General features: G+C 44.2%; 1 protein-coding gene across 1 annotated transcript in view; it reads right to left on the minus strand.

The window, feature by feature from the left end:
- LOC126237312 (oxygen-dependent choline dehydrogenase-like) overlaps window positions 1-12,413 on the minus strand; it is a 36,089-nt gene extending 23,676 nt beyond the window's left edge. Inside the window, exon 1 of the mRNA XM_049947317.1 lies at window positions 12,324-12,413. Within this exon, the coding sequence (XP_049803274.1) occupies window positions 12,324-12,413 (90 nt within the window). The remainder of the gene's footprint in view (window positions 1-12,323) is intronic.
- Window positions 12,414-12,792: the final 379 nt, after the last annotated feature.

A 12,792-nucleotide genomic window follows, 5' to 3' on the forward strand; every position in this document is an offset into this window, starting at 1 on the left:
ATTCGTTTCGCACTGTAAGTATCGGTTCATTTGGAAGTTTCAGTGGTCATTGTTCACCATCTTCGATTACTGCGAGTCGTACAATAAGTTCCAAACAGCGATAACGTCTTAAACCATCCTGTCGACCTAAGTTTTTCTTAACTTACACACCTCTCTGTGCTACAGAAGATATCATCTTTCCACAGGGAACCACTCCAGTTACGCACAGTTTTTTAGGTGCACATACCTGACACTTTTTTCGGCAGTGATCAGGTCCAGGTATCATACCTCTGACATCCAGGGTGATTCTAAGCTTTCCCTACCTCTGTAGGTAGAATAGGATGCCTGTATGTCCGACTCTTCAATACCCTTTTCCTGAGGAACGAGTAGACGTATCAAGTTGAAATTAATTTCACTTTTTGGAACATATACTGTATTCGAACATTATGAAGTACCTCGAAGAAAACGATTTATTGACACATGTCAGCAGGGATACAGAAAACATCGTTCTTGCGAAACACAGCTACCTATTTATACTCATGAAGTAATGAGTGCTATCGACATGGGAAGTCAAATTGATTCCATATTTTTCGGTTTCCAGATGGCTTTCGACATCGTTCCTCACAAGCGTCTTCTAACCAAACTGCGTGCCTATGGAATATCGCCTCAGTTGTGCGACTGGATTCGTGATTTCCTGTCAGAAAGGTCGCAGTTCGTAGTAATAGACGGAAAGTCATCGAGTAAAATAGAAGTAATACCCGGCGTCCCCCAAGGAAGTGTTATAGGCCCTCTGTTGTTCCTGATCTATTTTAACGACATAAGAGACAATCTGAGTAGCCGTCTTATATTGTTTTCAGATGATGTTGTCATTTACCGTCTTGTAAAATCATCAGATGACCAAAACGAATAGCAAAATGATATATATAGGATATCTGTATGGTGCGAAAATTGGCAATTGGCTCTGAAAATAGAAAAGTGCGAAGTTATTCACATGAATACTAAAAGAAATCGGCTAAATTTCGATTACGCGACAAGTCACACAATTTTAAGGCTGTATATTCAACTAAATACTTGGGGATTACAGTTACAAATAACCCAAATTGGAACGATCACATTAATAATGTTGTGGGTAGAGTAAGCCGAAGACTGCGATTCATTGGCAGAAAACTTAGGTGCAACAGGTCTACTAAAGATACTGTTTAGATCACGCTTGTCCGCCCTATTCAGGAGTATTGCTGCGCGGTGTGGGATATGCATCAGGTGGGACTGGTGGATGACATCGAAAAAGTTCAAACAAGGGCGGTCCGTTTTGTTCCATCGCGAAACAGGGGACATAGTGACACAGACATGATACGTGAATTGGAGTGGCAATAATTAAAACAAATGCGTTTTTCGTTGCGGCGGGACCTTGTCATGAAATTTCAATCACCATTTTACTCCTTAGATTGCGAAAACATTCTGTTGGCACCCACCTACATAGGGAGAAATCATCATCACGATAAAATAAGAGAAATCAGGGCTCTCACAGAAAAATTTAAGTGCTCGTTTTTCCAACATTCGAGAATGGAACATCATGTAGATGTAGACAGATGTACTAACGCCTATGATCTCACGAAGATGTAAAAAATGAAGCTTCGAAGTCAGTGTCAGCAAAATACATGTCACATACTGTGATACTCGCGAAATTAGTCAGCAAAACATATAGGGCACTTCCCGTCGTCCTGGAATCATGAAATTTTCCAACAGGAGAGCTTTCACGGTACGGCAGAGCCAAAGGAAAAAATCCAAAAATTGTTAATTGTAATTATATGAGTCGAACATTTTTTTGGTCATTTGTTACAGGACTGTTTGTCTGTCCTTCGGTCTGTCTCAGGCGGGTATACTTTTCAAGTTGAAATTTAAGGTCTATAGTCACTTGACGTTGTAACGAAGCTAAGCTTCTAAGTCAATGTAATCAAAAGATATGACCATTTATGCCACATACTTTGATACTTGCAAACTTACTGTCCAAAACTTACAAGGAACTTACCATTTACTTAAAAAATTCCTGTCTGTCCGTCCCTTTGTAACACATATTTTGACACTCGCAAACTCACTCATTAAAATCTATAGGGTACTTCCCCTTGCCTAGAATCAAGAAATTTGGCAGGAAAAAAAAAGTTTCACAATACAAGGAAGGGAAAAAATTAGAAAATTGATAATTTGTAATGTATATCACAGGTAAAAAGATATTTCTTTTGTCATTTGTTACACGACTTCAAACTTGAAATTAAAACACTCTCGAAAGCCCTGGAATCTCTGCGACCGATGTCTTGCCAGTATCAGTGTGGATAACAGGCAACAATCGTCGAGATTCTGCCTCCTGTAATGGACGAACTTTCTGTCCACGTAATGAAGTTTGTTCGGAAGCCTCAGTGTGTGAGTCGTCCTCGCACTTGGCAAAATTTTCTCAGCCGCGCGGGGCAGCCGCGAGGTGTAGGGCGCCTTGTCTTGGGCCGCGCGGCTACCCCCGTCGGAGGTTCGAGTCCTCTTTCGGGCGTGGGTGTATGTTTCGTCCTCAGCATAAGTTACTTTAAGTTAGGAAACGATGGCCTCTGCAGTTTGGTTCCATAAGACCTTACCACAAATTTCATTGTTTCTATGCAATAGGGTGTTTATTAATTCATCACGCCTGTACAGTAGAGTGCAGTACAGAGAACCATATGCTATCATGAGACCAGCGTTAACAAAGTGTTCGAAGCGGCTCCGACGGTCTTCTACGCATTCGCAAATTCGATGCAGCAGGAACTATCACACCATCAGAAATGCCAACTTGCAACCGAATGGTGTTACAGGCAGTATGAATGTGCTGTCCCAGTGTCTGTACGTCCGAGATATGATCCGCGTACATGACTACTATATGGTGCCCCTGAAAGTGGGAATATAAAGGTTTGAGGTCCGGCAATATGGCAGTCCATGCAACCGGAGCACGCCGTCCGATCCATCGATTGGAACAGATGTTGTCGGAGTGCCCCCGCATGGAAATGTGGAAATGAACTGGAGCACCAACCATCATGTAGAAGCCATATTACCCTTCGTGTCGACATAGACACGTCTTACATTGAAACGTGTACCAGCGATGGCGAGGTATGACAGAATCTCTGACCAGAGAGTTATTTATCGTTGCTAGTCTGCGCTTGACCGCGCGAGAGTTCAGTTGCGTATAGCGAGTCGGCAGGAACAGTAGTTGTGTGTGAGGAGTCGGCAGAGCGAGTAGTGAGTTGCGAGTTGCACTCAGTCGGAAGCACCAGTAGCGAGTGGACGGTTGTACTGAGAGGGCGTCGACATGGGTCGGCGGCGTGCTCTCCTTACATCTCTGGTCACAGGTATATTGTTATCGAAGGTAATGAAGCAGCATTGCGCTCAGCTAATAACATATGTTAATTGTAATTAATTTGTTCAAGAATTTCCCCAATAATAATTTTTCTACAAAGTAACCTTTTTAAAGAAAAAGTTTCATTTCAAGTTAAATAATATTTCCTATGCATTCCCTCCAAGAATCAAAATTAAACATGGGCCAGCATTACACGGAGCTGTGCCGAAAAATAAGAGCAGATATGGATGCAGTTTACTGAGGTAAGAATTTTGGTTTTTGTGTTTAGGTTTAATTATTGCACAGGGCCGAAGGTCAGCGCAAGTGCCCATATAAAATTTATCAGGTTCATCTTAACATTAATTTTGTGGGGACTTAACATTTTTGCACATTTTTATTATCATTGAGTTTTATTACTGTGGGAAGCTAACATTTGGCACTATTTGCATTATTATTCAATTATTGTCGTTTTTTAAAAAATTTTTGCGGGGAGGTTACAACATGTAGGGCAAACAGGGTCTTCCGCAAGAAATACAGATATGCCAGAGCCAGTGAACCGTTGTGGAAAGATCACTGCCCCTACTGTCTGCCGTCTCAGCTGAGTGGTCAGCACCTCTGACTGCCATGCACCGGGCCGAAATTCGATTCCTGGCCGATTAGGGGATTTTCTCTGCTCTGGGACTGGGTGATATGTTGCCCACATCATGATTTTATCAGCATCGACATGCAAGTCGCCCAGAGTGACGTCCACTAAAAAGACTTCCAACTTGGCAGACGAACTTTCCCAGCTGGTGATTATCGGCAATCAGTGCCATATGGTCATGTCATTTCATTTCACTGGTCCCACGGGGCGGTCGATTGGCCCATACATTATGGGTGAACTAGTGTGATGGCTCGCTGCCATCATACCACAGAGATTCTCCGTGTCTCACAGGTGAGGGTGGTCATGGTTGACGATACGATCCCACATAAATAGTGTCATCTGTGAAAAGCACGAACGACGGTAATCTCGGCACCATGGTGGTCTGCGCGATGAACGTGCGACAAAACCGTTGCCGCAGAGGCAAGTTCGTAGTTAATAAGTCGTGTGCGCGTTGTAAGTGATACGGATACTGGCAACTCTGGAGAATGCTCCACAAGGTCATCTAGTTTACCATATGCCACCTCCCTCCTACTGATACCGGGATCATATTGTACAGTGTTCAACACCTGTTCCTCGAGGGCCTGTGTACGTATCGCGTGCACCTGTCTTTCATAACTACCCATTCCCATATACGAGTCTGCGTCACACAAACGACGACACAGTTGAAAACAGTTTATTGTGCAGGTGATGTCGGCTGGGATACTTTCCCTGTTACAATCATGCTGCTGCCTGCCATAGCCAGTCGTCTGTTCTTATGTGAAGACCATGTCGGCCTGATCCTGGACTGTGTACCGGGCCGTCGTCTCTTATTGTTGCACTAGATGACACACGTCCACACCAGAGTGAGTCGGCAACAGCAGGTGAAGCGGATGCCCCCTGGTACCGATGTGCGAGCGGACCGTCGTCGTGGCGCACACTACTGCCCTCTCGAGTGTCGAGCTGAAACACTGGTACAGAACATTCCAATTTGCCTAGCGTATTCTCATGTGTGCTTCCGATCACTGAAAACCTACCTTTTCAAAGATCTTTTATCTCAACTTGCAAGAGACCACACATCGCTTGTAGCCCATATGACCTGTTTTATTCACTCCTTGTTCTCTCAGAGGAAAAAACAACTTGCGCAGCATGACCATTGAAGTACAAGCCTCGAAGGACAGCAAAGCAATTTGAAACCACACGAGGTGATGTGCGGCCAGCACTTCTATGATTATGTTCCTTGTAATTTCGGAATTTTCCGGGAAATACTGTTATATAAGACATAAACATTTAGATTAAGTGTTAAATTTATAATTGTTAGCACTGTGAATAACTTTTATTTTAGGGAACATTTCACAGTGCAGTTTTCATTAGCACACAAAGTTTTCATTCGTTTAAGCTGTACATCTACAAAACTTCAGATCATACAATGTTTACGTACTAAATTATTTTTGATGTCCCATAAGTATAAAACAGTTATAAAAAGACTTTCTGTGTCCTCCAGCATGTCCTTGTGGGAGAAAGTACCATGCCAACACATCTCACACTGTCCTTCTGTCTCTTCAGTTACTAACATATCCTGTACTTTCTGTGCTTTACGAGTTGGAAAGAGTCCTAAATGGGTCCTCAGTGAAGGTACTGGGGCCACTAGCAGCAAACTCTGGAAATCTCTAGGGAAAACAGGCAGAGTCTTAGAACCGGGCTACTGGGAGCAGGGGCAGTGGCCCGGAAATTGAAAACAGGCGGGTAGGTCAAGGACTTTGTTTTGTCTGGGCTCGCTCTGGCATGGTGCGAGCGGTCATGATTACGTCAGACATAGCCACGTGCTGTGGGGTTTCGGAGGCCGTCTGAAAAGGGCCAGTTAATGGACTGCGTTACACATCCAGCCAGCGCGAAAGACATTATTTCTACAAGTTATTTTCTCTGCTCATAGAACACCGGAGTGGAAAGTTGATATCGTTGGTAGTGCTTTTCGTCAAAGAACGGACTATCTCAGGCTGGTTGGAATATTTTCATCCCTGCTTTCTCGTGGTAACCTCAGTGGCTGTTTATTGTTGACATTTTTTCTTCTGCATTTATGGGAGAGGAACTGTGACAGACTGAGGCCACTCCACTTATCTTCTTTCTCTCGCACTGATGCAGGGAAAACCATTGGCTGTACGAAATCTGTAATAAATCTGTAAGTTGGAGTTTATGTCGCTCTTTTCTGGAAATTTCAGACGCAGGAATATAACCCACAGAGCGACGTAAAATATATCTGTGAAGCAAGAGTTCGGAAGTCGGCTTTCTCATAACTGCTTTCGCCAGAACGCCGGAAGGAAGCTGACTGGATAACTAGTAAAACATTTGCTGGGTGGAATGTTGGACTGCCGGTAAGAAAAGAGTTTACTTTCTGGTGTTAAACGAATCCTGTTGCCTGGTGGAATATTCTTTTGCGCAGGTTTTGTGCAGAGCAGAGAGGTAAGATAAAACTTTTTTGGGCAGTCTGGATGAAAGTGCTGAAGCAGACTCTCGGGTCTTGGGACCGTGGAGAGGAGGATTTTTGGACTTCGGAGGCACGGCAGACGACATGTTTGGGATTCTCAGTGTCAGCCGATCCCACAGCGGTTGGTGATCCGCGGCTGGCAGAAGGTACCGACGGTTGCAGGGCTTGACGCTCCGAGTCAACCTGAGTGACATTATTTGGCAGCACAGAATAATTGGGAAGGAAAGGAGACAGGCGTTTTTTGGTCCGTTGCATTTAATCAGGTTTCGTGACTTAACAAATGATCTGAGATTCGAGGACTCATCCACGAAAGAGCAGACTCTGTCTTTCGCATGCAGATTTCATATGTCTTTCTGTCACGATCAGGCTAATCGTTACACACCTCTCCATAGTTGTGGATGAATAACGTATTGAAACTGTGGTCACTCTTGACCCGCTTCTTTCTTATAGAATTTGCCAATCAGTCTACCTCCGATTTAAGCGTATTTCAACGTTCATATTAGGTAATTACTGTCACTTTGCGAATTATTGCGAGGAAGGGAAAGCAATGGGCACCCATTGAGGTGAAAAATCACATTTTAAGTGGATGGATGTCTAATACCGTAAAAAGGAAAGGCAGGTCTAGAGAAGCCATTGAAACTGAATGGGCTGCTGCCCAAGAGAGCAGGAGAGGAGAGCATCTAGTCGGTTCGGAAGCTGGTAGCAGAAGAGAGCGGACGGAGTGTCCGCTCCCGGCAGCTGGCTGCGGTTCCACCACCACGTAACCTCCTCCAACCCTCCCTGTTGGACAGCCAAGTTCTAGACGCGCAGTTCGGCTGCGTTACCTCGTCAGCAACACGTGAGTTTAGCTGCTGACCGTTCAACACGTGAGTTTCAAAGTGGTTCTGTCTGGTCTTGCAACGTGACTGATATGCTGTAACTAGCCGTCAGGCAGAAGGCACTGAACGACATAAAGTGAAAAATAAAAATCAAATTTTATACTATTAAATCCATTCAGTATCGGCCCCCACTGTACAATGTGTATTTGTTGCTTTCTTGATTATGTGTGTACTTACAAGCAATGATTGTAACAAATCTGCTGGAGTTAAAAATTTGGTCAAGACTCTTAATTCAGTAGAAAAACCCCTTTTAATTATCTAACCTCTAATTTTTTTTTGTAGGAACCAACACCTGGGACTGATTTTCCAATGGCATTGTATTCATATAGTTCAGTCCGTTGCGCAACAGAATCATCTACGTATCTGAGTTCGTGAGTTTCAAAGTCTGTCTCTCAGTCGGTCCATCCAGTGCAGATCACTTTTGCAGCCACAAGACTTACTAGCTTGGCTCGCGTCCCACAAGTTAGGAGTTTGATGTCGCGCCGACGTCGGGCACGTCAGAGATGGAGAACACGCTCGGATTGTGGAAAGGCGGTAAAGAAAACTGACCGCCTAATTTCAAAGAAACAATCGTGCTTTCGACTCAAGTGATTTAGGTGTATGGTCAGACGGTCATTTGAAGCACTGTCCTTCTTAACACGAGCCTAGTTCCTTACCACAGCGCCACCTGGTTTTCTCCTAGTACGAAAACTTACAGAAGATGAGCAAAACACGATTTCAAGACTTAGGATTGGATCATAAACAGGTTAAGTAGCCGATTAGTCAACATCGCTGCCTTCAAAACGGAAGGACCCGGATTTGATTCTTGGTACTTCCTCAGTTTCTTTCTTTTTTCTTTTGTTTTATACGTTTGGATGTCTGGCTCATAGACTGTGGCTAGTGAAGCCAACCTCATTAGCGAGAAGGGTTCAACCAGGAGTGCTACTAAAAAGGACGGGTGCCTAATGCATCATGCTAATGATGCTTTGTTAGTAATTCTAGGAATATGCCCATTGGACTTCGAAATTAGGAAAATGGGAGCCTTTTACTGGTTAAAGAAAGGCAATCAAACAGAAGTACGAAGGGTGCTTGGTACTGAGGCAGTAATAGGTAATAAAATATCGCGTATTATAAATGAGAGAAAATGAATGGGACACTTCAGGCACAGGTAGGAGGCCATACGAATTCCTTCCTAACATTAGGGAGAGATTAAAAATGAGATTTCTTAATCATTCGAGTGGACAGGTACATTACCCGACTGGCCGTGGCCCATATGCTACCTATATACACAAAATTATAAGACAAATGGATGATAGCTGCGTCTTTGCCAGTGTAGGCACATCAGAATACACGTTGTGGACTGCACGCTCCTTGAAGATGCAGCGTGTAATGGACGTCAGGTATTAAGCACGTTGGATCCCAAAGCAGCACTAAGGGGTTAGTCGACTTGGCCCATTTTGGGCAGCATCCAGGAAGGACAAGGAAGCCTTCACGAGGCATTCAACCATAAGTCATCATGCTGCCACCCAGGCTAGACAACATACTCTGTAGATGGATAGAAGATAAGAGGTCGGTGACCACCGAATGCAATACTGCCCGAAGAATCTACATTGGGCAGGTGCAAATGATCACGGAAGTATGGAGTTTAAGACGTAACAGTGATGGATGGAATTACTTGCTATAGTTGAAACGCTGGTGACGTGCTGCTCGGCGCCCGAGGAATCCTGGAGATAATGGCTGTTGACCGGAATAGTATGAGGGCGGGTCCTGTAGCGGAGGTAGCCATCTACAAGTTAAATGCACCAAAATAAATGAACAAACAGAGTACAAATTCTGTAGTGCTTATAGTAGATCAGTAATTCGGTAAGTGGTTAAAGGTCTGGTCCCTTCAACCCACACAAACCAACCTAAGTGGTTAAGGGTTTCATTGTATTTTTATAGTAGTAGAAGCAGTTTTAGTTTCCTTTCATTTCTTTCTTTGGACCTCTTTCTTTTTCTTAAATTAAGTATCAGAGATAAATAGTTAACACATAATTTTCTTATTATCCAAGGAAATGTGATTTTCATGGTCGATTTTAGCTTTTCAGATAATAGTCTATAACTATGAAGAATAAATAAATAAATAAAATTGTATAAAAGTGTACGTATGTCTATGTGTGGGTATGTGTATGTTCCACATTTCCTCCTGACGGGCGTAGTAAGCGACGCGTGAAGTCGCAGTATTTATTTGAGAATGAGAGCTGTTAGCGACTTTGCAGACCTTAATTTCAAACCCTTACGAATTTTTTTTTCGATCACGACCCCTACGAAACGTTGAAACAACAAATGTGTATTGCTTACTACTTTTCCGTTGTTCACAAAAGTACCACACGAGGCATGACGTTATAAATTATTAGTTCTTCACTACAAATTGTATTCGCGACACTTTTTACAGACGGTATGCACGTATACCACTGGATATGAGTGCAAAACTACATCATTGTGGGACACATAGTTCAAGAAACATGAAGTCATAAACAATAATATGAGTGAAAAATGCCGCATCATGCACGACGTTTAAATGTATTACTTCTTTGCTACTAACTCTATTCGAAATAAATTTGGCAGACGGTATCCACATAGGCTGCTGAATATATTTGCAATATTATATCGTTGTATCATTATATCATTGTAGGAGATATGACGTCATGAACACTGCATGCGTGTAAAACTTTCGCATCGTGCATCTGTCGTAATAAGTTTATTATTACTTCGTTGCAACTACTTCCATTCGCAACAAATTTTGCAGACAATGTCCAAATATGCCGCCGAATGTACCTACCAAATTTTATCATTGTACGACACACAGATGAGGATACGTGGCGTCATAAACGTTAAACCCAAGACAAGACGCTGCGTACTACGGCCGTGGAAGTACAGCTATAAATAAATACCTGAGCAACTCCGCGTTTCTCTACTAGTACATGATAAAATGTGTAGGCGATTTGGCAGTATACAGTGGGTGAAATTGAGTACACGTGACTGTCCCACAGGCCACAACAGAGGCACTATGACAGCTGAGCCTGGATGAAAGATACTTTGTATAATAGTTATTATAATGGAAGTTGATAACACTTTGTCACTGGTTATTAAGTGAAAATAGGTCTTAACGAGCACCTGGATGGTGTAAAAAGAGACACTGCAATAAACGTGATCTATGAATAGAGATTGATTAAGTCTTCGTTGGCCTGTCGGTTAAAAAACAATCAGTGGCAAATACTCTGTGCAATATAAAATTTTCAATGTGTTATTCTACTCTTATTCCTCATGTTCATGACCTTGACATCAGGATACGTCGTTGGTTACATCTGAGAATATTATACAGCGTGAACATTAATAAAACCGACCCCTTACATGATGGATTGCTGACTGGAAATGGAGGAAAACAGGTACTACAGACATGTGTCCGGTAATGCATCGTTGTAACTGTAGACAGCGCTGACGAATGACAATTGCTCTGACCACGTGCGCCGGGCGAAGTGTCCGCGTGGTTTGAGGCGTCATGTAACGGACTGCGCGGCCACTCCCGCCGGAGGTTCGAGTCCTCCCTCGGGCTTGGGCGTGTGTGTTGTTCTTAGCATAAGTTAGTTTAAGTAGTGTGTAAGTCTAGGGACCGATGACCTAAGCAGGTTTGTCCCTTAGGAATTCACACACATTTAAACATTTGACCACGTCCCGTGTGCTCTTTGTATGTTGTATGCAGCGTACTGTAAGTGGAAGAACGGTCCGGTATTCTTGTCGAGAATAAGCTGAGATGGTGTTTGTATACGACCAGGTAGATGGAACGGTCGAGAGGCAGCACGGTTGTATCAAAACAACTACCCTCGCAGACACGAACCACATCACACAACATTTTAAGCCCTTTTTGGACGTTTGTGTGATCATGGGTCATTTCAGACAGGCGAACATGCAGGGAGACAGCGGAATGTGCCCATACCAGATTTGAAGGACTGCGTTCTACGAGATATTGAGTTGAAACGTACTACACGCTCATGGAAAGTGCCCCGCCAACATGGTGTAAGCCGAAGTATGATAATGCGGATCCTGCATGGTAACGTCTATTATCCCTATCAGCTGTAATTCCGTGGAGGCCACTTGGAACATCTGATGTGACGTGGATGCAATGCATCTCTGCACTGTGCCGGCCGGTGTGGCCGAGCGGTTCTAGGCGCTACAGTCTGGAACTGCGAGACCGCTACGGTCGCAGGTTCGAATCCTGCCTCGGGCATGGCTGTGAGTGACGTCCTTAGGTTAGTTAGGTTTAAATAGTTCTAAGTTCTAGGGGACTGATGACCGCAGATGTTAAGTCCCATAGTGCTCAGAGCCATTTTATGACTTGAGCAGCCGGCCGCAGTGGCCGTGCGGTTCTGGGCGCTACAGTCTGGAGCCGAGCGACCGCTACGGTCGCAGGTTCGAATCCTGCCTAGGGCATGGATGTGTGTGATGTCCTTAGGTTAGTTAGGTTTAATTAGTTCTAAGTTCTAGGCGACTGATGACCTCAGAAGTTAAGTCGCATAGTGCTCAGAGCCATTTGAACCATTTGAACCATGACTTGAGCTGTGCACTGTGTTCCGGGACGATATGTTGTCGTTCCACGTACACCGTCCCTTTCCGGACACATGATCATAGGATCTTTTTTTCCTCCATTTCCAATCAGGAATCCGTCACTGCATTTTGTCGGTTTCATTAATATTCACCCTGTATATGTTTCCAAACAGGCCACATTACTCTTTTACTACTGAAACGTATGATTATCACTGCTCGAGAATTGGTACTCTGATGATAGCTTGTACAAACACGTACCTGAGTCACGTTCTCTACTTAGATGTTGGTATACAGGAATGTCTGTCACGTTTTTTTCGTACTGGTTTAACTACATGTGGTGTTGGCCAAATATGAAAATGGAAGATCAACGCTCCAGGCTACTACTGAATTCGGAGACATTTTGTACATAAATACGGAAATCTCGCGGTCAGCTGTACTTGGTCTTACCTTCCATTTCTTGTTCTCACTGAGACGGCCAGCCAGGGTGGCACCGGCACTTCCAGCGCCCACAATAACGAAGTCGTAGCGGCCCTCCATGTCACAGGCGGCATCCCGAGGCAATTCGTAAGCCGCGGTCAGGAGGGGGTACACTGACCGAACGAGGAGCACCAGCAGATCGAAGAAGACGAGCGACCCGGGGTCCGAGACCCAGCTGGTAGACGCCCAGTGGCAGGACTGGTTTGCGGATGACGACCAACGTGGCCTCAGCGCTGATGGAAGACACATCACGACACCCCTGCCGCCCGGAGACGGCCTTTTGGTCACCAGCGCAACCTGTTTGTTCAACAATATAAAACATTGCAGCAAATGGAAATAATTGCCCTAATTCCGAAGTACAGAAATAGAGGTGCCTGTATCTGGGGGTGCAAAGGGTGCACCGGTGTCCAGCTACAGCGGAAAAACAATTAGGCTCGAA

Source organism: Schistocerca nitens, chromosome 1, assembly GCF_023898315.1.
Source record: "Schistocerca nitens isolate TAMUIC-IGC-003100 chromosome 1, iqSchNite1.1, whole genome shotgun sequence".
NCBI lineage: Eukaryota > Metazoa > Arthropoda > Insecta > Orthoptera > Acrididae > Schistocerca > Schistocerca nitens.